This window comes from Malaclemys terrapin, chromosome 13 (genome assembly GCF_027887155.1).
Source record: "Malaclemys terrapin pileata isolate rMalTer1 chromosome 13, rMalTer1.hap1, whole genome shotgun sequence".
Taxonomy (NCBI): Eukaryota; Metazoa; Chordata; order Testudines; family Emydidae; genus Malaclemys; species Malaclemys terrapin.
In genome coordinates, this window is record NC_071517.1 from 4392701 (window position 1) to 4418394 (window position 25694).

General features: G+C 42.3%; 1 protein-coding gene across 3 annotated transcripts; it reads right to left on the reverse strand.

The window, feature by feature from the left end:
• Positions 1 to 918: 918 nt before the first annotated feature.
• SOX9 (SRY-box transcription factor 9) lies at positions 919 to 19132 on the reverse strand. 3 transcript variants are annotated; one of them, XM_054047364.1, is made up of 4 exons: positions 8722 to 9610; positions 6004 to 6421; positions 4548 to 4801; positions 919 to 3639 (listed from the first exon to the last, which is right to left on the reverse strand). In XM_054047364.1, the coding sequence occupies exons 1-4, from the start codon at positions 8726 to 8728 to the stop codon at positions 2846 to 2848; spliced, it is 1473 nt and encodes a 490-aa protein (XP_053903339.1). In that variant the 5' UTR covers positions 8729 to 9610; the 3' UTR covers positions 919 to 2845. The 3 variants fall into 3 exon arrangements, with proteins under 3 accessions (XP_053903339.1, XP_053903338.1, XP_053903340.1); XM_054047365.1 differs by lacking the exon at positions 8722 to 9610 and adding an exon at positions 18980 to 19132 and having other exon boundaries at positions 920 to 3639; XM_054047363.1 differs by lacking the exon at positions 8722 to 9610 and having other exon boundaries at positions 6004 to 7966.
• Between the last annotated feature and the right edge of the window lie 6562 nt (positions 19133 to 25694).

Sequence of the window (25694 nt, forward strand, 5' to 3'; positions counted from 1 at the left end):
TCACCTTTCAGGTTAACTATACTTAATTTTCAGATGGGAAAAGTCAGGCGGGTTCTTCTCTTAATCACTTTCATGTCCCTGGAGTTATGCCAGGGATTAATTGGTCTCTGGTTTTCTTTGACAGTTGCTTCTTTTTTCATTCTTGTTGTTTTCCACTTTTGCCTCCCCCTCTCCCCCCCCCCCCCCAAAATAAATAAATAAAACCAAGCTCAGCCTTTGGTTTGTTTGTGCATTTACCTAACAGGCAAAGAAATGAGCAGCAGCAATGCAAATCCCACTCTCCTGTCAGCCCCACTCGTGATTCATTTAAATATGCCTCCTCTTGAGCTGAGAGGGTTGCCTCCTAGAGAATAAGAAGGGAATTCTAGCTCCATTTCCCCCTTCATCCACTCTGGCAACAATTAGCCTGAGATATGACTGTGATGTTTGTGAGATAGAATCATACACAAGTTTGGGGTCTCAGCCCAGTTCCCGGTGGCCAAATGTCTATGTGTACGGGACACAGGCCTTTACACAGCATGTAGGTGTATCTTACCAACTGTAATATGTTACTGTAACACATTAATATGAATGCAGCTTTTGAAGGTTTTTCACACTGGCTTTCCTGAAAGGTAGTAGGAACCCGGTAGCCTTCTATTTACATTACCTATCCTGCCATGGGATTAATGCTGACCGTATGGGGCTATCACTGTAGCAGGAGGAAATTAAACAAAACTCCCACTGAAGTCAAGCAACTGTGTCAAAGAACCGTTTCAGGATTGGGCCTAGTTAAGCAGGCTCAGGTCCCAAGACCATATAGTGATAAAAGTTAATCAAGACAAAAGTATACAAGTCACTATGTAAAAAACCCACTGTAGCTTTAACATCCCACTGTTCTTTAGTGGATCTACTTAATAAAATATACACAGTTGCTTTTTAAAATTTTTAATACAATGTATATTTATTGCAAACAATAATATACAAAAAAGGTAAGTTTCACAAAGAGAACAAATGGTCTTGCAAACAAAACAAAATAAAACAAACTTACCTAAAGACAAAATATGATTTAAATGACAGGTCTTTTAAGTTACAGAAATACTTTAAAAAGATCTGCTTTTATACAGAAATAGAAAGAGGCCATATTATGAGTGCTTTAAGATTTTTTTTTCTACTGAATCCCTAAAAAAAAATACCCCCAAAACAAAAAAATTCCCGCAACTGTTAACAAATATATCATTTTTTTAAATAAAAAAAAGTTTGCTGTCTTTTTTAAAAAGCAATTCTTAACTGTTCAGCCACAGCTTCACCAAAGTCCCCACCTCAAAACAACATCAAGGGGTGGAAGGTTAGCAGGATGACACACACGCTTTTGTCAATAGTGTCTTGTGTCTCACATATACACACACACATTTGTGTGTCCAAAAGAGCTGAGGCAGAAAACAAGGCAAATGATTCAGTGATACACTACATTTGCAATCTCTAGTTTGTACAAAACAAAATTCCAGTTTATCCTTAAAACAAAAGAAAAAAAGGAAGAGGACGCGTTTGTACAAACCTAGGACACAGATTCCAAAGAATAATAATAATAATAAAAAGGAATTAGAGATAAATAAAGAACTGGTTACAGTTTAGACCATAATTTAACAGGCATCGTACCCTCCAAATAAGACTCCAACAAATCTAATTGCTTTTAAAGGAGTTAAAAAAATGGAAGGGAGATTTTAAAAAGAAAATCTTGATTAAATTGGCTTTTCTCACAAAATAAATAATTTAAAATGTGTCTGATGTTTCCAATGTGCCCTACGGGTTTCATCCAAAGCCCTCTGACGCCAATAGGGGTCTTTAATGGGCTTTGGATCAGGCCCTAAATGTTTGCACTCAAGGCTCTTTAAAGGGCTGGGGAGGTGATGGGCGGCTTCCAGCATGTCGTGCACATGGTCCCCAAAGCAGGAAGCTGAGGAGGGTGATGCTGGTTGTGGCATCATAATCTGCTGCTGATTGTTGGTAAAAAGAGTCAGACATACGTTTTCCCAGAAATCAGATCTGCCTCCCGTCTGGGCTCTGTCTTTCTCCTTGCACTGGAAGGCAGTCGTATAAGAATCTCGAGGAAAAAAAAAAAAAATTACAGGGTTGCTTTTCAACAACGCTGCTTTAAGGCTCGAGGTCTTTAAAAAATAAAACGAACACATTCTCCTCCTGGCTCTCTCTCTACTTCCACGTTAGAAAACCTTGTGTCTCCTAGGCTGCACAGCTGACCAAAGCTTAGCCTGATGCCAATCACTGTTTAACAGTTTTTGTTCCTAATTAATGCACACCGTTTTATTTTATTTTTCTTTAAAGAAATTACTTTTATCTATACAAAAATACCTCTGACTGCAAGAAAAGCTAGGGCTGCTCCACTAAGTGTTGTTTTAGCTGTTGGAAAAATAAGAGCATTTAAAAAAAAAATCTCTAAAAATATATATAAATCCCCTCAAATTGGTAACGAATCATACACAGTACATACTAAAAATATTTAAAATAGAGAATATTCCTCACAGAGGACTCTGGGTATTTTTTTTTCCTGTTTTCTTCTTCTTTTAATTACTGCTAAAAATAATTACAAAAGTCCAAACACAGGCAGACGAGTTGGCCGGTGAGAAAGCTCATCTCTCGCCCCTGAATCAAGGGTAAAGTCCAGTCCTTGGAACGTCTGTGCCGAGTTTTGCTGGTTCTCAGCAGAGTGGTCTGGCCACTTCCTGAAGGGTGCTGTAGTGCAGAAGGCCTGATGTGTTCTCTTTTTTCATCATCTTTAGCGGTAGTGTCTTAAAAAAAAAAGTTGGAGACAGTTCTTTTTTCTCTCTTGTTGTTGTGGTTGTTGTCGCCCTTATGGCCTAGTAAGCTGTGTGTAGACCGGCTGTTCCCAGTGCTGTGGGCTGTGGGTCTGGGGAATGGAAGGGACTCCGGTAGTGTCTGCAATGGGCGTGTACATGGGCCTTTGGGCGGGGTTCATGTACGTGAAGGTGGAATAGAAACTGGTGCTCTGGCTGGCTGCATGGCTGTAGTAGGAGTTGGAACTCTGGTGGTCTGTGTAGTCGTACTGCGAGCGGGTGATGGTCGGGTAGGAGGAACTGTAGTGCTGGGGGTTGAAGGAGCTATAATTGAGCTGCTGAGGGGAGTGCTGCTGCTGCTCGCTGTAATGGCTCGGACTGAGTTGTTCTGTCTTGATGTGTGTCCTCTGCTGGGACTGGCCCTGTTCGCTGCTCAGGGTGGTCATGGTATGCGGCGGCTGGGGCGGGGCCTGGGGCGGTGGCGGCTGCTGTTGGGGCTGCGGCGGTTGCTTGGACATCCAAACGGGCCCGGCTCCAGCTTGAGTGGCTGACGTGCTACTGATTCCGTAGCTGCCACTATAGGTGACTTGACCGGGTTGCCCATGAGTGGCCGGGACTCCAGGGTGACCGTTGGGTGGGAGGTACTGGTCGAACTCATTGACATCAAAGGTCTCTATGTTGGAGATGACGTCGCTGCTGAGTTCCCCAATGTCCACATCCCGGAAGTCAATGTGGGGCGGCTGTCTTCCTCCTTCCTGCAAAGGGCGCCCTTCTCGCTTCAGGTCTTGCTTCCCAGGCTGGACATCTGTTTTGGGTGTAGTAGGAGGGGTCGGGGGCCCCTGGGACTGCCCTGGAGAGGAAAAGATATAGCACATGCAGTCATGAGTTTGCTGCTTCCCTTGTGTGCAGTTAAATTAAGTGAGCTCTCTGTCTCTTTAGTTGATATGGCAGAGAGAGAGAGAGAGAGAGCAATAAGGCCCTGAAATCTAAAGCCAGCGGTTTTCTATAAGCAGGAGGCGTTGTATAATGGTGATAACTCAGTTAATGGTTAACTCAAGATCTTTGGGGCCCTGGCAGATATCCCTGCTTTGCCCCTGAAGTCAGTTGCGAAGGGTAACACGCACGTTTCCAGGTTTGTAACACGAATGTGATCTGTGTAAATATAAACTAATGGAGATATCCTATCTCCTAGAACTGGAAGGGACCTTGAAAGGTCATTGAGTCCAGCCCCCTGCCTTCACTAGCAGGACCAAGTACTGATTTTTGCCCCAGATCTCTAAGTGGCTCCCTCAAGGATTGAACTCACAACCCTGGGTTTAGGAGGCCAATGCTCAAACCACTGAGCTGTCCCTTCCCCCACCAGATAAAATATGGGGCTTTTGAGCTGGCCTGCGGCTCAAAGTGATTTTTAATTTAATTTCCGAATTAAAAAGCCAAAAATGGGAACACGTTGATTGAAACTTTGTTGCAATGAGAAAAGTTGGTGAAAAAGTCTTAAGCCTAATAAGCGTGTTAGTGTGAGTGGATCTGACGCTGGATCCAGCTCTCGCAAGCCATATCTACTGTTTGTCTGGCACTCTGTCTCTATGCAGATTGCATTTGGAGCCTGGTTCAGAACACAATCTGAGCTGTGGAATCACAGCCAGCATCTCCGTAACATACAGGCAGCTGTGTGTCTCCCTAGCTGCCTAGTCCTCGTGTCGGGCCCAGGAGTGTGTGCCCGTGTGTCTGTCTCACTGTGTAAGGTTGCATATTTACCAGAGTGCTCCCCGGGAGAGTGAACCTCGCTCATGCTGGAGGAAGACTGAGGAGAATCCGCCTGCAGGGCCTTGAAAATGGCATTGGGGGAGATGTGTGTTTGCTCGGAGCCCTCCTCCTGCTCCGACTGCCCATTCTTCACTGACTTTCTCCTCCGGGGCTGGTACTTGTAGTCGGGATGGTCCTTCTTGTGCTGCACCCGCAGCCTCTCGGCCTCCTCCACGAAAGGGCGCTTCTCGCTCTCATTCAGCAACCTGGGCAAGACACAGGGGAGCGGGGGGTTAGTTGCCTCTCCAACAGCAAGGGCAGATTACAGCATGGGGCACTGCCTTGACCTGCCATAAAGAGCCAGGCACACCTGGGGTGCTGCAAATGTCAGCTCACACTACTACGGCCAGGTTGCAGTGCAGATAGTGTTTCCCCCCCCCTCATAATCTGCCCCCCCCCCGCCTTCCTTCTGTACACTCCATCCTGCATGACTAGCACAGCTCCCCTGCTCCAGCTTGGCATCTCTCTGAATTGCAAGGAAAGGCCCCCCTCTAGGCCCCCCTTCCTCTGCGGCCTGCCTCTTGTCATTGCTTCACACTCTTGCTGCCTGGTGCTGCTCTCCACACACCCCCTCTATCCCCCATGACACTGGCAGATTGTTTTGGTGGCCAAACAAGACACAACAAAACGAGGGCAGTGACTTTTTTCTCCCCCCGTGGGGCTGGTTGGAGCTGTTCCCCCCTGGAAGCGGAGTGTGCACACACACTGAGTCAATAAAAAGATTAGATGACTAACGCCCTGGATGGCTCCGGGCACCGCCTCTGGAGGTCCAGATTCGCTCAGAACTTTCCCCTTCTGCTGCAAATTTAACTTTTTTGTTTTGTTTTGTTGTCTCCTGCAGTCGCAGACTAAGCCCCGGCCAGGTGACTCACTTTCTTTCTCCTTCCCCTTCCTTCCTTCACTTTCCATGCTAAAGAAATCGGGCCATGCAGCATTCCCCAGAACCACCCACCACTAGCTTGGCACAACTTTGCCAACTTTCTCCCCCCTTGCCCGCCATGATCATTGATGCAAATCTGATGCCATGTAGCTGAAGCCCAGTTTTCTACACACACACACAAGTTCCAAACCGCCCTCCTTGTTAGCACCAGCCACTTCCCAACCCCTGCCAGGGGATCAAAGGGCTCTTCTCCTCTTTCCACAAACCCCTCCTGGACCAGAGCCCCCCTCCTGAGCCATGCAGGGCAGAAAAGCCACTTGGAAGTCGAGGAGGCCAAGCCCAAGGAAGCGCCTGCCCCAGTTTTTGCCCCACCGCTAGCTTAGCTGCATTTCCCCATGCACAGGGGTTTGCCAGCAGCACACACCCTGCTGCCAGCAACCGAAACCACGCGCTCTCCTGCCCGCTCCAAACTTCTCCCTGCTTTGCAAACAGGGCCCTTCGCACAAGTTTTTCCCCCCCTTCACTCACCTCCAGAGTTTGCCCAGGGTTTTGCTGAGCTCTGCGTTGTGCAGATGCGGATACTGGTCCGCCAGCTTCCTCCGGGCCGCCTGTGCCCACACCATGAAGGCGTTCATGGGTCTCTTCACGTGGGGCTTGTTTTTGCTGGATCCGTTCACACGGACCGGCATGGGGACCAGGGTCCAGTCGTAACCCTTCAGGACTTGGCTGACCGCCTCTCGGATGCACACCGGGAATTTGTCCTCGTCGCTCTCTTTCTTCAGATCCGGATCGCCCTTGGGGAAAGTGTTTTCTTGCGGTCTGGTGTTCTCCGTGTCCGATCCGGAACCAGAAGGGCAGGGGGACCCCGCGGAGTCGTCCGACATGGTGGGGCTAGGGGCGCCAGAGATGCATTTGTCCTGCTCTTCTGTCATTTTCATGAAGGGGTCTAGGAGATTCATGCGAGAAAGCGGCAGAGGGGAAAAACAGTGGGATGAAAATCAAGGGGTGGGGGGAAAGGAAGGGGGAGGGAGGGATTAAAAAAAGAACACTAACGTGGCAAAGCCTCTTTAAAACCAGCTGGGTTTGTGGTGGAGGGAGCTAGGAAGGGATGGAAGAGGGAGTTGGGGGTGGGGGAGAGAAGGAAGGCAGCAAAAACTTTGCAAAAGAAACAAGAAAGTTTTGCCTGGTGAACAGCAGCTTGCAGGAGAAAAAAAAAGTCTGTTCACAGCCCACTGCAAAGTTGCCGCTGCAGCGATCTGCTCTCAGAGACGTGCATGAACCCAGCTCTGAGGATAGTCAAAAGGAGGTGGGAAAGTTTGGAGTTAGTCTTATTAGCCCCCTCTCTGTCCCCTCTTTCTCTCTGCCTCTCAGAAGAAGAAAAAAAGTTCCTTGGTTTTGGAAAGTTTAAGGCTCCCAATTTCACCTAGGCAATTTCAAGCTCGGCTCTCCAAACCCTCTCTCCGTGTCTCTGTAATAAATACTCTCCTCTTCTATTTCACCTTAGAAACTTTCAGCCAATGACAGCCCTGCCCCTGGGGGGCTGGCACACAGATGATTGGCTACAAGTTTTTTTTTTTAGGGAGGGGAGAAATGAGCGCAGCTCTCAGAGAAGGGGAAGAAAAAAAATACAGAAAAGTAGAAGTGTCTGAGTTTACTCTTTGTACTTCAGAACTTTTGTGATGCCTTAAAAGTAAACGCTTCTTTATTTGATATTTGTCTAGGCAAATGTTTATTGTTTTCAGTGGGACTACGGACAGTGTGCTGTTCTATAAAAGATCCTCCAGGGGTCAAATTGCATCACACAGGTTGTGTGCTCCTAATTTGCACTTACTTCGGCGTGGAAAAGAACTTTCTGTGAAGTAAATGATTGTGTGATTCGCCTCTCTTTGTTTTTCATTATAATACCTATCGCTGTTTTTAATTAAACAACAGCAGCGGAGCGGTGAGCATCACGTCATCCTTGATGACAAGTGTATTTTTAAAACCAGCATGGTTTAAAGCCACGCGCAGGCTTATTTGATAATTCAGTGCTTTAAGTTCTGTACACACAGATGTAGAGCTCGCCTAACTCTGCAAAGTTGTGTGACAATTTTATTGCTGGGCTACCTTGTTTAGAGGCCGGTTTGTGACTGTAGTTTGAAGACTCTAGTAACTTACACTATGTCAGTATGGTGCAATTGGGCTAGTCGTCTTAAAATTAAACCTTAGTATGTTTCATACCACTGAATAATTAAGTAAAAGTTTGGCTACGTTCTGCATTTTAATACACTAATTAACTTGAGATACCGTTCTCGTCCATCGCTGTAACTTGTCAATGCAATCGGTTAGCTCTATAAATGCGTTTCTCCAGTCTTACAATATAAACGGTATATTTGCATATCTGAGCTTCATAAAGTTAAGATGTACTTGAAAGAGTGAGAGTTATTTACAACAGATTTGTTTTCAGGATGAAATAATGAAGGCATTAGGGATATACAAGCGCAAGTTAACTGTTTGCATATGTTGAGACTGTTCTCGCTTAGCAGCTAAGACCATATCTAAAATAGATGCAAAATAATGTAACAAAACATGAAATTTACTAATACATAGCATTTCCCCCAGCATTTAAATCCAGAGATTCTCTCTTCCAGTAGATTTACTTGCATGATATAGAATGCAAATCTTTGCCTCTATATTTGCAGAAAGACTATTTTTCCTGCTGTAAATGTTTACGTTTTCATTATATGTTTTGAATATCTTTTTGGTTCTTGCTAGTAAAAGTTTCACTCATTTTCAGTTTGCTCTTTATCTACTGTTCTTTAGGGGCCGATAACTGGTGTACAGCATCCAAGATATATTTGTTTCGCAAAGCTGGTGCAATTCTGAAACAAACAGGAGGGGGGGAAAATTGAGAATTTTATTCCTGATTTTAAGATAGCACACCCACTAGTGATACTTAAACAAGTTTACTGTGTAATACAGATAGAGAAGAAAATAGTTTTAAACATACCCATGTGATTATTTCTTCTTATAATAATCACGTTAATGCCTCAACATATGTAGATGCACAATCATATCATACACATACCTATATCATCTCGCAGTCACAGATCATTAGATATTTACCAGAGCTCCTGCAAATAAAACTTAGCTGTTGATAGAAATCGTTTAAAATAGGAGAAGCACCCTCATTGTTGTCATGTTGTTTGGTCACTGTCAGGCACCATTAAGTGGGTTTGCTTTGCTTTCTGTGCGTTTGATACTCACATTTCATACTCCAGTTTCTTTTTTGGAACTTTTACAGTTGTCAACAATCACCTTTCTGCTGGTAAAATGTCATTCTTTTCTTCATCCAGAGGGGGCGCCAAAAGCCAAGAAACTAACCTCAAACTTTTCGCATCAGGAGACTTTTTTAGACCAGGCTTCTTGCTGAATCTGGACTCGTCTTTGACAATCCGATTTATCAGCTCGAATCATTTTTCCTTTCACAAGATTCAACAGCAAACGTTACGTAGCAACCCGTGAGGAGAAACTGATCAACGTGTTTTCAGCCAGTGATCAATGAAACTGACAAAGATACCAAATAGTTATAAAATACCGTATATGCAGGCGGGGAAAGGAGTTTTTTAACTTTTTGGGGAAATCTACATATTCTAATGAAAGTTATTCTGGTGCATTTTTTTCTCCCCCTTCTCTGACGGTACATTTTTGTTTCAAGTGTTATCAATCCCTAATTTACTTTTGATGCTGCATTAAAAGAGCTCTTAATATTTTTCTAAGATTCATTTGGGAAAATTAAGGAGTAAAATGAGAAACAGCTACATAATTAAAAAAACAACAACCCCATTTATTCCAAGAATACAGCGTGTTGGCCACACCATACAGTTCCTCACACAGGTTTTCTAAAATGGTATCATTCATATTTATAATTGTCTCATTTTGAGGCAGTCTCGACTCAGTCTATATTTCCCAATGCCCTTCTATGTCAATTTCGCTGCGTGTTGCAGTCTCTTCTGGGCAGAGCCTATGCATTGCTTAGGAAGGGTTAGATTGCTTTCCAGCGTGATTGGGGACACTCTTGTCTCTGTCCTGGTAGACTTTCAATCTGGGCAGCAACACACGATTTTTAAAGAGTTGCCAAATTGGCCAAACTCGATCAGCAAAAATAAATAAACACATCTCAACCCACACGTTAAAAATCGCAGCCATTTATATTTCTTTCTAAATGGCTGCGATTTTTAACGTGTGGGTTGAGATTAAAAAAAAAAAATCCAAACATTCCCCCTTCGCTTTGTAGTGAAATGTTTAGCACCTCCATTGTTAATTGCAGCCTTCTTTTTCAATACAGCAAACGAATTGTCAGGGATGATAACACGGTTATCTAGGTTGGGAATAAGATACAAGTTGTGCTAATAATACCTCAAAGGAAAGGGGGAAAAAAAAGACTAAACTGAGAACTGAATTTCAGAGCAGATGCTTTTTAAAGACTGCGATTCAGAATTGAACCTAAGGGTCTTCCCCCCCACACGCTTCCCTGTAAACTAAGTGATCAAAACCTCTAGGGCCAAAGTAGGGGGACACATTTTTTTGCTGAAGTTTTCCTTATAAGATAGACAGTGCCTAATTCTGAATTCAATTCAAGCTCCGATGTCGGGTTTTCCCCTAAGTGCTTTATTGAAACTGCTTCAGTTCACAGCCTTTGTTCTGTTAAACAATTCCTATAGATAGCATTGTCATACTGGGTGATTGCACTTTTTAAAAAATGCCCCCTCGCAAATGTACTATTATTTTTTAAATGGAATTGGAAATTGTGCGTGAAAAAATAAAAAAAGGCACAGGGGGAAGGAGTTCTGAAGAAATCAATTTGAATAAAAACTCCCTGTTAGACCCTTTCTGTATTTGCTATCTTTCTCTGGGAGTTTTTGCTTGGAAACCTCTGGCAAACAGCTATCTTTGGGTGAGCTGAAAGGTAAGTGTATGTCTTATTTATAGAGCCTTTGTCTGAAATAATAGGGGAGGTGAGAAGAGGATTTGTTTTTTCTTATGATTGTCTGCAACACTTAAAAACATTTCACAGTGTTACAGATACGACTGGACTAAATATGTAGCAGAGACCAAATAGGAAGATATACTGAGATTTGCCTCAACATTTGGGATGAACATAATTAATCTATTCTTAATATTTAGATGGATAATTTTGGGGAAAAAAAATCTCTTACCAATTTAAGACTCAGATTAGCTATTTCAGGAGACAAATTTAGCACAGCACATCTATTTTTTAATATTTGGTATAGACATATCAAAGAAAGCTCAACCAATACATTGTTCTTCTCTTAGCTGGAACTGGTAAAGCAAAAAATCTGAACGAATGTACCTGGAGGAGAAGGGGGGTGGGGGGAGTGACAACAGATTGTTACATGCTGTTACTGCTGATTGATGGGCAAAGAAAAAAAAAATCCCATGATTTTGGAGGATAATTGACTTAATGAAAAATGTGATAGAACATTTTTCATTCTGAAAGTCCATTTGTTGAAAGAATTCTGCCTTTTCATGACAAGAGAATCTATTTTAACAAAAGAAAGTGGTTTAACAAGTTTGAACAATAAACAAAAGAAAAATGTAAAACAGATATCATGTGCCGTTTCATAGTTTGCATCTTTTTTTTATGAAAAAAGCCCTGTTCTACAGAATAGTTAGACATATGGACAATCTGATCAATCAGATTCACTTTTTAAGAGTAGAATGGTTTTTATTGAACTCCTGTTTTATACAACAGGATAGTGTGTTTTAGATTTTAATCTTATTTTACAGGGAGTATTCAAGCCCAGGCTTCAGGAAAGATTTTTGACAAATAAGAATGTGAATTACAATCGTCATTTGATTTTTTTCTCCTCTTGTGTTAATTCAGGTTATTTAGTTATTTCAGGAAACCCTCCTTCTAAGCTACTTAGCAGAGAGGGAAAGAGACGGTCAGTTTAATAGCAACGGGACTAATATCCACAGAAGACATTAAATAAAGATTTTTCTCTCAAACCCTACAAATGTTTACCATAGCCATATTGACATGAATCAGATGTGTTTGCTGACAGCCGGCTTCTGCATTTACATGTAAGTCAGTTGTAGTACACTGAAATGAGCGGGGAGGAGGAGAGGGAGAAAGGAGGATGGCAAATTCACCTTCATGTTTTCCTTATGAAGTTCAATAATTTCTAAAGTCCATTGTGTCTCTCCTCTCTACCCCCGACTCTGATCCCCCCCCCCCATGAAGTCATCATGCTGAAATTGCTGACATCTTCTTATTTGCATAGTTGCTGGCCGTGATGTCACCAACACAGCCCTGGGACCTCTCTGCTGGGTCAGAACAGAGGCTTCATTCGAACAAAAAGTTCTTCCTTGATAGGATAGGAAACCCAGGGAAATGCTGGCTCCCTGCATTTCTGCTGGGAGAAATGTTCGCCTTTTCAAATGATGTGCTGCAGAGTGAAAGCCTTTCTGTGACTGCTTATGCTCAGCCATTTGGAGTGTGTGTGTGTGTGTGTTGTGGGGCAAAGTAGAAAGGTGTGGGGATACACTGCAACCCTTTACAAATATACACCAGGAAGCTACTGCAAAAATCCCTCTGAATTTTGCTGTATGCAAAACTTTTCATGACTATTCCATGGCACAAAAGCAGATGCCAGATAAGTCTGTACTTCCTAGATTCCTCACTGCTTCCTCCATTTGGTAGGCAACTTTCAACTGGAAAATCTGGGGGTGTAATGAATTTTTTAAAACTATGTAATCCTTTTGCCCACTCAGAAGCCATGGAATGATTTCTTAAATAAGAGCGCACTGTTCGTGTTCATGTGCGTAAGACAATTTCATCAACGTCAAAACATTGACACATTTTTATTTCCACTTACTAAAATAAAAGGAGCGAGAGCCTGGAAACATGCTCTGAACAGATGTAAATCTGGAAGGTCAGTGTTACCCTTGGTCAGTGCAGAATGTTTTCATCTGTTGGTGCAAGATGTTAGCATTTTAGCTAATTTATCTCATTCAGATTGGGGCAGGAACCTTTCCAAACACATTGTCTTTCCAAACACATTGTTGTCACTTAACAAACAATAAATAATTGTTCACGATATTTTTTATTGACACAAAAGAATAAATATCACTTTATCTTAGAGAATGACAGAGGGGAGAATTAAATCCCTCCAGGATTCTTACATGCATTGTGACAGGCAACCCATGTGGATGCACGTCAGGGTTAACATTGGAAACAGCTCTTGCCACGCTGCCAGAGTTGTCCGAGGCCCTTGTGGCACTTACAGAGATGCCAGGAGAACAGTGGGTGCTTTAAATTGTGGCTGAAAGTGGTTGGTGGCTGCCGGAATGATCTTGTGTAGGAGTGGCCCATCACATCCTCCTCTGTTCAGGTTAGCAGTCTGCCTTACTCAGAATCCAGTAACCACTGGGATGTTTCCTTGTGTACTGTAGCTAGTTAGCCGGCATTTGCAAAATAATTTTTTAGACCACTTTCTGATTAGCCTTTGTCAGGAGGAACATGGGTCTCTGTCGTGTTTTAATAGTGAGAGTGGTGGCTGGTAGGTGATGGCTTTGGGGCAGAATTATGGCTTATTTTGCAGCCTGAACAAAGAATTCTTTGGTATTTGTGCTGAATTATTAGATTTTAAAGAGCTTTGTTAATGAACAATTAAGGTTAATATATCTGTCTATCTATCTATCTATCTAATCACCAGTTTATCAGAATAATTTACAACCCTATGCTGCTGCTGGGCAAAATGTCAGTTGATTTAAGCTTTGGAACTAATGACATGTAAAGCAATGGGAGTGAAAGCTGGACCAGTGGCACTTTTCTCTTTCTTTGGATTGTAAAGTGAAGGGGAGACTACAGATTACAGTATGATTTCCTGAAGGACACTGACATTTTAATTAATCACTGAAAATGACTACCTCTTCATGCTTGCCATACAGAATATAATGAAAAGTTTCCATAATGAAAGTATAAAGCAAAGGCTGACAGTGCTGCAATAAAAATACTGTAACTACTTTTAAGGGCCGACTACTTTTGGGTGGCAGGGTCAGACTGGCTATACCTCTTTATTTGTCTACAGAATAACTGTGGGCTGACCCCTGCTTATGAAATAGCACCATTCTAAATAGAATTGAGATTTGCTCCTGAAAAAAATAATTCCAGGAGTATGAATACACTACGGGCCAGATCCTGTTTTTGCAGCAAGTAGAATCAGACATTGCACTTGAATCTCCCAGACAGCAGCAAGTACAGTCATTGTTTCGGATTCTAAAATCTCTTTTGTGCCTGATCATTGGGTGAAAAAAATGTTAGAAGCACCCAAAATGTGTAGAGACCAAGAATTGGTACAGGGAAAAATAGACAGGGAGTTTTAACCCATCCATTGGTTATGAACGGTAACAGAGCAGAGCAGAAACTCCAGAGACTGGTTGATTCTATTTTGCATGTTTGAATCCAGATCTCTGAGCTGAGGGCACCTGACTAGCTCTATAGGATTTTTAACACTTCTTGGCTCCAGGGCAGGCTTCACTGGTGTGCATGTGTACGCAAACACAATTTTTGTTTTCTCCCCCTTCCTCCACGCTTTGAAACCACTGCACACAAACTTGTAATTTACCAATGTTCTCTTCTAAAGATTATTATTTTAAAAAATAACATTGGCTTCAAGCTCTGCAAACTTGGTAGGTCTAGAAGATGTATCTGACAGTTGAACGTGAAGGGGAATACCCTTGCAACAGTACAGAATTTTTTCCCATGCTAGTGGAAGAGGAATATTTTGCAAGATACTTTCAAACAAGTTAGGGTGCATCTTATTTTTGGTGTTTTGGTCAAATACCCTAATTTTCACCTCCTGATGTGAACTTAGCATACTTTGTTCTGACAAAGTTCTTGTGATGTGATCCAAGTATCTACCAGGCACAAGAACCAAGCCAAAAATAGCCTTATGTTGCTTTCTGCTAGGTCAGAACTATGAGCTCTGAAGAGGTATCCAGGAGCTACTTTTCTAACTCAAAAAGAACAGGAGTACTTGTGGCACCTTAGAAACTAACACATTTATTAGAGCATAAGCTTTCGTGGACTACAGCCCACTTCTTCGGATGCATATGCATATGTGTTAGTCTCTAAGGTGCCACAAGTCCTCCTGTTCTTTTTGCGGATACAGACTAACACGGCTGCTACTCTGAAACTTTTCTAACTCAAGTTCACCTTACTTCGAGTCCCACTTTGGAGTGGATGTTGCCTGGATATGGATCTGAATCAGATGCTCAATCTGTTTTGAATAATTTTATTTTAAACCAATCGTAGGAAAAAGGTCAAACTCTGCTACTGGGGGCCAAAGACCTGGCTTCAAATTCATAACAGCACAGAGATGGCTGGAAAAGGAATAGATGTTTATTGAACAACCAGTATTTTTTTTCCTTAAAATCAGCCCTATACAGCAAGAAAATGATAGTAAAAAACACCTTCCCAATTTTCCCCGCATCTGCTGTTTGATTGAAAGATCTTTCATTCAAATGTAACAAGTTCTCTGCATTCAGATCATCTGTTTATCCGCTTCCAAACTCCATCAGAACTGTATCTATTCCGAAGGATGCAGTGTTTTAAACTGCAGTTGGTTGTGTTGCCCCATTACATTTGCAAAGAAACACATGCTCTGTTGCTGAGGCCTTCCTTTAAAAATCATTACAAACTCTTAGAAGTAAGTAGGGTTGTTTCAAAAGATGGAAAACTCAATTTAAATAAAAATTGTCCATCAGCAACATCATAACCCCTGGTAGCTTCATGTTTTTTAACTGTTCAGCTGACACAACACATTCTTACAAGTGGCTATTGTATTGAAGCTAACATGCTATGGAAATTGTACCTGATATTTCATAGTCACCTACAGATAAATGCTTGGGGGTAATTTAAAACTAGCCCTATTATATTTTCCAAGGAATAGTTCATATTATGTAGTCCAGCAATGGCTTACAAGAAATTCATGAGAATTGGAAGGGGGAATAAAACTACCATTCTCTCTACCTGTTTGTGCAGCTCCTTCCTAATGCAGGGAGAGCTCGACTGTTTATTTGGAGAGCTAAAGTTGTGGAAATATACTTGGAGGGTGTAATGTGGACAGCATGTGTTTCTGGGAGCTACCTGAAGTCTGTGTCCTAATAGCTTGCAGATGTCCTCAGGTCACTGATTTCCTATGGGCCAAAGAACGCAGCCGCCACCCCTCCCAGTTCTTCAAATTAAAAAAAAAAAAGGGGGGGGGGATTTCACTTCTGGAACTTGTAAAATTGTTTGTTTGGTTTTTTTCCAGCCCCTTTGCCTCCCCCTCCCCAATACGGAATCATTTGGAATTTCTAACTGCCAGACCCATGTTCATTTGGAACTATGATTTATTTGAAAAATAGAGAAATCTGCTATGGGATCCGTTTTTGTTTGCTCAGGGTGGGGAGTTTATTTACATTGGAATTATTTATTTAAAAACTTCAATTTTCTCTACTGCATAATAAACAGGTATTCATATATGTGTGTGTGTGTATTTATGGGTGCATATAATATATGTGTGTATATATATATATAGGCTTGGAAGGATTAGGTTTTTATTGGTAAATGTTGATTTCACTGTCCACACAAGCTGGCGATAAATATTTCCATCAATGATACTTAAAATTTACAGCTAGGCAAAATAAGAAAAATCCTGCCTGAGAAGTTATTAGAGTTTGATTTAAGGATATTAACTTTGCATATTTTGGCAAGCGATGTTGACAATTTGTGCATGTTTTAACCGTTATAAAGCTTGAACTTTTTGCTTCTCAACATTGGTCATTAAATGATTATTGACTGATTCCCCCCGTCCCCCCGCATCCCTAATTTCCCACAACTGTGAAAATTTAGATCAATAAAAACAGGAAAAAAGCTTAAAACATAATGTTGTGCAACTGTAAAAATGTGGATCCTTAAATATGATTGCTGGTAAAGCTTGACATGTTGATCAATGATTCTTCTCTCACATCTGCCTTCGCTGAGCCAGATCCCGAGTAAGCAAAACACATAAGCAGTTGTCTAACTTGAAGCATTTGAGTAATCCCATCTCTATTCAGTCAAAGCAGGTAACTGCTTGAAGTTAGGAATGTGCTTATGTACCTCCTTGAATTGGGGCCCTAGTTTTTGTCCTCTGCTCTCACCTTTGTGGAGGAGAAAAGGTGTGAATGGCATCTTGCTTTGTCATTTGAAGCAAGTAATGAGATACTGGTCTCTCCCCTCATTTCCAGTGGAAGAGGATTTTTAACTAGCCCCCTCACCCATCTTAAACTTGGGGATGGGAAGGAAGCTGTCTGCATTTGGGGCTTGTGGAGCTGGCTGGACTTCTCTGTAAGTAGGATTCGAAGGTTTAAATGGTTACCGTATTGGTAAATGTTGGTAAACGTCAATTTCACCGTAGAGAAACAAGGTGCGGGAGGTAATAGCTTTACTGGCCCAACTTCTGTTGGTGAGCAAGACAAGCTTTCGAGCTTACACAGGCCTGGATTTCACTGTCCGCACACAAACTGACGAAAAATATTTCCATGGATGGTGATTGAAATTTATGGACAGGCAAAGTAAGAAAAATGCTGCTTGAGAACTTACTAGAGTTTGCTTTAAGGATAGTTACTGTGTATATTTTGGCAGGTCATGTTGACAATTTGTTTCTTGGTTATAAAGCTTTTAACTCTCAACATCCACGGTCATTAAATAATTATTGTCCGACCGCCCAATAATTTCATGCAATTGTGAAAATGTAAATCAGTTAAAAATGCTTTAAAATAAACATTAATATTATCTGTCAAAATTATATAAAACAATTGAATTCTGCCCAGCCTACCAATAGGCTTACTTGCAGCATTTGCTGCTGGCCCAGGGGTTGACAGCTATCCGCAAAGCCTGATCAGTTTGCAAAGGTTTAATTGGCACTCTTTTGAGCAGCACATCGATGATCAAGCACTTAAGGCATCTAACTCTCATTGAAAGTCAGTGGGAGTTAGGTGCCTGAGTGCCTTTGAAAATCTCGTTCTCTCAGAGCATTTTGGGCCTAATCCAAGCCCCACTGCATCTATCTATTGACTTTAGTGGGCTTTAGACCATCATTATTATTTGCATTTTGGTAGCACCCAGGGGCTTCAGGAGCCTGATTGTGCAAGGCACTGTGCACACATATAGCAAGGGAACGCCTCCACCCTGCAGAGTTTACAATCTAAATAGACAAGACAGATGAAGAGTGGGTGAAAGGAAATATTATCCGTGCTCTATAGATGGGGACCTGAGGTTCAGAGAGATTAAGTGACTTTCCCAGGGTGACACAGGAAGTCTGTGGCAGAGCCAGGAACAGTACTCCTGTCTCCTGAGGCCCAGCCCAGTGTCTTAACCATAAAATCATCCTTCCTTTCAGATTAAGCCCTTTATCTGCATTCCTGGATGCTGCGTTTCTTCTTGTGAATTGCTTGATGGCCTGAGTGTAAAAAGTTTGGAAAGGACACTATAGAAACTAAAACCCGCACCTGAAAAATGTAATGGCTTTCAGTTCAAAGCAACTTGCACCTACTCAATGTGATACAATAGCAACCATAACATAAATTCCTAGTTTAACAATTAAAGAATGAAATCTTGCTGGGGATATTATTTGTTCTATATCAGAAATGGAGCTATTTTGTATTGGCTATGTTTATTTTCCAAATATTAAATCGGCTATATTACAGATAACAGCACTGGATTTTAAAGCGAAAAAGATAATATTAAAAACATCAAATGAAAGTGAATACAGTAATACAGCACAGAATTGATATGGTCAAAAACATTCAGGGTCTTTTCTCTCTCTCCCTGCTAGATTTTAAACATGTGCTGACCATTTAGCTTGGCAAAAGTTCCACATTTTTGATAGACAGTTTAAAAAAATTCACCATCCTGCTAAGTGGGGAGAGATCACTCTGAGAATAACACATGTCCCAATTATTTAATAATAATAATAACAACTAATTAATAATTAATAATTTACAATAGATTACTCCTTAAACCAGAAAATGCAATGATATTCCTTGGGCATCCTGGCTTTTTTATATTAAATATATTGTTAATCTGTCTCAGAACAGTATATACACCTTTGCTCACAGCTTCATTCACTCTCAACCTAAACTCATCCTTCATAACAATCAATCCCAGGTCTCTCTTTGTAACATGCAAGTGACTTTGTAGAAAAAAGATGAAAACAAATGCTACCTTAATACAAACAATAATAAGAAACTATAACTTTCACAGAGCAAGCCAGATACTACATAGCTATCTTACAGAGCTGAAGGAATAAGGCTGCCCTAGACTTCTTTGCATTGCAGATTTGAAACTTGCAATATAGGAAGAAAAAAAATCTACTTTCCCCACCCATCCAAAATAAACTCCAGATGAATAATATTTGAATGGAGTAAATGAAATATCGACAATAAGAAGCATCAAGAGTTGAAAACGTACCTTCATACGGAGGACAGTCGACTTAGTTCCTTATTGCTAAACTCTCTTTTACAAACCCTGGTGATGGAAGAAGTTTGCTAGGAATTCAGGGGGATCCAATGAGAGATGTCTTTTAAACATAGCCTGATACACCAAAGTGTCTGCGATTATCCCCATACACAGCCCATTCTCAGGTGTAGTTACATTCAACAAAATATTGATGGCAGTCACTTTTCCTGCCAGCTCTTATCTGAGGGGGCTTGAGCCGGAGCTTGGCAGTGCCTGAAAGGACGTATTGTTACTTTTTTTTTTTTTAATAAAACAGCAGAGTTTAGAAACAAAGGAGGAATTTGGATCTTTTCTATCCAGGACAGTAATGCACTGATATTACTTAAGAATGACTTATTATTTCATCCCTTTCCTGCTAACAATTGCTTGGCAGTATAGACATTTTATCTGGCTAAACTTGACCCTGATAGCAGGGCCTTTGGGTGACATGAATGACGTTGGCTAGCATGTGCTCTTTATAAAATAGTAATTTATTCATATTTATTGCTTTGTTACTTATTGGCACTTACACAAGCTTAGCACTTAGCCTTAACGGCTGAAGGACTTGGGATTCCACTCATCCAGCCGGGCCTAGAAGGGGGGTGAGCTATTTCCATTGTTTGGGTGCCTGACTTGAGTCACCACCAAGGATATGCCTCCACTGCAGCTGGGAATGCGTCTCCTTGACCAGATGGACAGACTCAGCCTAGCTTCACCCAAGCTATTGGGCTAAAGCCAGCAAGGTGGATGTTGTGGATCAGGTGGGGACTTTGCCTCATCCCCCACGCTCAGACTCGGGGGGCTGGTAGGGCTTGGGAGCTTGAGCAGTGTCCCCACTGCTGTTTCTTCCATGGTAGCTTGAGTGGGGCTAGCATGAGTCGGGTGGAAAGACTCGCTCCTCACTGCAGCAGAGACGGATCCAAAGAGCCCCCATTTCCAGCGGACCGGTGATCGGCGCTCTCTGAAAGCCAGGCCTCTTTCAAATGAGTCTGTTTGAGCATCCAAAAATCATCAAAAAAACCAGCGAGGAGTCCTTGGGGCACCTTAGAGACTAATCCATTTATTTGGGCATAAGCTTTCATGGGCTAGAACCCACTTCATCAGATGCATGGAGCGAAAAATACAGGAGCAGGTATGACTACATGAAAGGATGGGGGTTGTTTGACCAAGTGTGAGGTCAGTCTAACGAGATAAATCAATTAACAGCAGGATACCAAGGGAGGGAAAATAACTTTTGAAGTGGTAAAAGAGTGGCCCATTACAGACAGTTGACAAGAAGGTGTGAGTAACAGTAGGGAGAAATTAGTATGGGGGAAATTAAGTCTAGGTTTTGTAATGACCCAACCACTCCCAGTCTCCACTCCAAAAATCATCAGTCGCTTTTGAAAATGTAGACTCAAGTTCTTATTTGCAGTGTGGATGTTGGGGGGTGTATACCAGGATAGAAAAAGACCAGGGGCTTTGTGGCACTACAAGAGCAAAAGCTAGGGTGTGGCTAGATGTGTATGAAACATACATGTATGTGCTAGAAAAGATCCTCTCCTATTGGAAAACACCCTTAAATCATGTGTTGGAACTTGGTGCCACTCCTTAAACATTTCAGGAGAGCTAAAGCGACATCCAAATTGGTGTCTGAAATACAGTGCAAATCTTCACCCTCAGCTTGATGCCTTCCAGGGAATAAGTTATTCATTCCCAGTTAGGGCCAAATCTTTTAAATCAAATGGGTTATCCGTGTGAGTGAGGCAATCAGCGTTTGGGGCTGGCTCTTGCACTGTGGGGAGCACCTTCAGTTCCCCTGGATTCCAGTCGGGGGTGGAGGCGGCTCATCGATTCTGACACTGCCTCAGGGTGCCACATCAGGTGGGTTTTCTGGTGGGATTCCCGAGAGCAGGTTTTAAAAGCACAGGACCGTGCTTTGACTGAGAAAGCTGGTTGGTCTGGTCCCCCTCTTGTCCCCCAACCACACAGTTCACTGTCAACCCCACATGTTGATTAATTTTCAACATCTTGTGCTTGACTTAGTGATCTTAGATCATTGACTCAGAAAACAGGAAAGGTCAGTTTGACTAACATCTAACCCAACGCACCAGGCTTTGCATCCAAAACAAACAGACACTGCAACCTCCCAGAAGACGATTCCCACATGCAAGAAGGAGCAGGAGGATATGATGCGATTTCTCAAGCGCATTTGCATCCCAAGGAGAAATGAAGTTATCCATCTCGAGCGCTGTCTGAGGAAAACAGATGGGGTGGGGGAGGAGGGAACGGCACAGGTTGGAAAATCAAAATACTATTGCAGGGGAATTGTTTTTGTTAATTAAAAGGAAAACGCAATAATCCTGCTCAGGTCCAAGACAAATAAAGCATCATTGTTTTGGGTATAAGATTCTAGTTTTTAATTCCTCTTTGCGCAATGTAGGACAACACCCAGCCCCCGTGGGACTAGAGGAATGTTGGCTTTCCCAACAAAGGCTAGGTGAGAGGCAGGGAGACAGGCCTACAGAAAGGAGAGAGATTCCCAGGGTATGCACAGGCTGAACACGTCTGTGCTTTCTGGACAGCATATGGACAAAGAGATTGACAAAAGGGAATGCAGGTGTTTGCTGAGCTGAAAATGACCTGTCTGTGTCAAGAACTGGTTTAGCGTGGAAATGTGGGTCTTGTCTAGATGAAAAGTTAGTGTGCGGCAAGCTGATGTGTGAATCTGTAGTGCACTAGCTTGCCAGGCCCTAACTGTCCATTTGGACACTGCGAACTGGCTCTAAAAGTCCATAGAATTGTAGGATGGGAAGGGTCCTCAAGAGGTCATCTAGTCCAGTCCCCTGCACTCATGGCAGGACTAAGTATTATCTAGACCATCCCTGACAAGTGTTTGTCTAATCTTCTTTTAAAAATCTCTAATGACGGAGATTCCACAGCCTCCCTAGTCAATTTATTCCAGTGCTTAACTATCCTGACAGTTAGGAAGTTTTTCCTAATGTCCAACCTAACCTGCCCTTGCTGCAATTTAAGTCCATTGCTTCTGGTCCTAGCCTCAGAGGTTAACAAGAACAGTTTACCTCTCTCCTCCTTGTAACAACTGTTATGTTCTTCTCTTCAGACTAAACAAACCCAACTTTTTCAATCTTCTCTCATGTTTTCTAGACCTTTAATCACTTCTGTTGCTCTTCTCTGGACTTTCTCCAATTTGTCCACATCTTTCCTGAAATATGGTGCCCAGGATTGGACACAATACTCCAGTTCCTGGTGTGCTTTGATTTACTCTGCTTTGAAACAAGAGTAAATCAATACACATTAGGGAACTTTCAGTGCACGGTAACAGGGTCCTCATGGACAGGTGGTGCAGGTAGGATTGCCAGTTTTGATTGGAGGTATTCCTGGAGATTTTATCACATGACATAATCTTTAATTAAAGATTAATCTTTAATTCCTGGAGACTCCAGGCCAGTCCTGGAGGACTGGCAACCCTAGGTGCAGGCCATGCTAGTGCACTGGAAACTTACACCCCAGCTTGCTGTGTAGTGACTAGTCACCTAGACAAGTGCATGGACTTGTGGGAAAGACATTGGACTGGGCTACTAAAGCCCTGAGTTCAATCCCAGCTCTGCTCTAAACTCTCATGTGACTTTGGCTAGGCCCTTAGGGACAAATTTTTAAAGGAATTTAGGTGCTGAAAGATGTAGATAGGCACGCCTACCTGTATCTTCAAAAAGGTCTATGTCCTTCACTTCCATTTAAATCAATTGCTTTTGTAGAGCAATTTCTACAGAATCCTACAACATTTCTGTCGGTTTCATCCCTATGAAGTTCTATAGTTAGCCACAGAAGAAAACTAAAGCTAGGAAATATGCATGTTCTTAGAGGTAATTAAAGGATTAACAGGAAACCTGAAAAGCACCAGTACAGCTGCATCATTCTAGTCCTTTTATAACATCGTTGGGAATTGTCCTACAGCTGAAGTGGGAAATATCTTTGAGTCACAAGGGCAAATAGGCTTGAATGTATTTAAAACTCTAAAGTGTCAGTTTTACTGTGGGACACATGAACATAAGGTAATCTCCCAAGTAAATTACCATAATGTTTTTGCAATGTTCACATATCAGACAATATATTCCATTGAGTATAGCGGAATCCCCAAGCACTGGAAATCAATAGAGTACCTTAATTCGGCATAGTCTATACTTAAAGTTACAGCCATCGGATAGCTCCGTGGTGGCTACATCGACGTACTTTTACATGGTCCCATTTTTTAAGGTGCTGGAGGCATAAGTGCCAGCTCTTTATTACTTATAACGAATGCCCAAACGGTCACAGTGTGGTCACAGCAGATGTGAATATGACCTAAGAAGACTTCTTCAAATCCAATGGCTAATGTAGACCTCTTGGAAGGTCTCATTTGACTCAATAGAAGGCCGCTCTGGAGGAAATGCCTGTCTAACTTCCATAGCTTGAGACTAGCCCAATGAATAAGGCGGGACCAACTTGCTGGCATAATTGTGCAGTGTTTATATTTGAAAAGGGATACTGCATTTCCACGCTAATTCCCGGCAGTCCCCCCTTCCCCCTCCCCTCCAGATTAGATTTCCAAATGATCTAGGACATTATAGAGAAATCAGTAGTTGATTAGCTGGCCTGCTTGGCTGCAATCACACCTTTCAATATTAATTATCCACTCCTTGAATTTGATGACATTGAGCATCCGCAGCAAGGGCTGCTCAGTGTTTCGCATCACCAGCCGAAGACAATGATTTAAAGGGACAAAATATGCTTCTGGTAGCCTGGTAAGCAGGAAATGAGAGCTCATTTGCAAATATGATTGAGGAACCCGATCGGCTCTTCCAGTAGGTTTAGCCTGCGGGTGACCAATCCGAAAACTCGGATCTGTGTATAAGGAATACTAGGAGGTACGAGATAGTGAGTTGTTTTTTTTCCTCCAATGGAAGGAAAGGTGTGTGCGAAAAGGAAAATAGTTCACTAAAGCGTCTGGGGCAGATCCTTCGCTGTTGTAAATTGGTGCAACTCCACTGAAGTCTTGCATCTGCTGAGGATCTGTCTCTCTGTGTCGTGATGGTGAATCTCAAAGGGTTGTAGGCTTGGTTTGGATAAACAACTAAAAGTTTGGAAGATCAGCCAGACTTCGGTTAGAAATTAGACTGGAAGTGTCACCGAACAGGCTCTCGTGGGATTTCCAGTCGTTGCTTCCTCTGTTGTGGGTGGGAATAGCTGTTCTTACGATATGTCAATGCTTCTCCCTTTGGGCAAGGCTGGGAAATGGAGGGGCCCAAGAAAGAGAATAAGTATGATGATAAAAAATTAGCCCGTTATTTTATTCCAACCCTAACAAAGGTTCTCGATGAGAGTTTGGGCTGACTCTTATTGTACCAAATTGATTTGGTGTCTCACCCTCGCCTGCTGTTACTGGGTGAAATTCATCCCACTTATGTTTCCCGAGGGTCTGGAGGAAACAAACAAAAGGGTTAATTAGTGTCATAGATGCTACACTGCCCCCTCTGCCTAGGGGTAAATTTCACCTGCCTAGAGTACATGGAACTCTTGGGCACGTTCATCAGTGTCATTTGAGTCCATCCACTGAAGACAATGGAGTCACAACTGCCTATGTCAGCAGTGAATTTAACACCTGATTTTGCTACTTATCTGTACATCCCCAGGAATCTCAGAGGTGTTATCTAAAATAACACTCTCATAATAATAATAAAATCAATACTAATTAATTATACTTGAGACAGGCCCACACCACCAAGTTTAGATCCAGATCTAGATCTAGAGCTCAAACTTCAGGATCTGGGGGGGTGTGGGGGTTGATTTTTTGCCCATGTTTATAGCGCTTGGGATCAGTCGTGAAATTTGGATCTGGGTTTGGATCCCAAATCCCATCCTCCAGAGCGTTCAGAACTGGGGACTGTCTTCAGACCAATCTTTAATCATTATGAAAAACTCTTTGCTTTAAGGATTCTGGCCTGTTTTTGCTAGGTTCTGCAGTATGGGAGTTACTTTTGCCAGTAGGTTATTGTTAGGAATTAATCACCACGGATAGTGTATGGTACAGGTGGAAGAAGCCACAGAAGTTCAGGTTTTGTTTAAGAGGAGTGAACCTGACCTCCCAAAGTCAATTGTTTAATTTGAATGGCCTAATGGGACCTTGCTGGGCTTTTATAAATATTTGTGTACCATACAGAGAACATTTTCAGAAGGCAAGTCCCATGCCCTTTGGCTGCTGGCAATGGCACCAGTACAGACTTTGCCTCAGGCTGAAGAAATGTGGTAATTAACAATTACAAAAAATAAAAGGGAAGAGATTTACGGACAGAATATTTACAAGAGCTCATTACCCACAATCCGGGCCAGGTTTTCAAAAGAGCTGAGTATGTTGGAGAGATCTCAGAGGCTATGTTCTTTTGAAACTGTCCCCAGTTGGGAGTGCGGGTCACTTGAAGATCTGGCCCATTGGCACAAGAGTTTCCAGAGATTCTTGATTTGTCTGAAAGAAGATTTCAGAATCTCAGTGGTACAAAATAAAACATTCAGGCCTTGCAAATGTAATAGTTTCTTTAACAGGAGGTGCGACCAGGGGCCCTCTTTCCTCCATGAATAGAAATGAAAGAATCAAAGTGCATTTTAGTAGCAGCTTTCAAACCTGTGATCAGCCCAACTTGTTTCTCTTGCA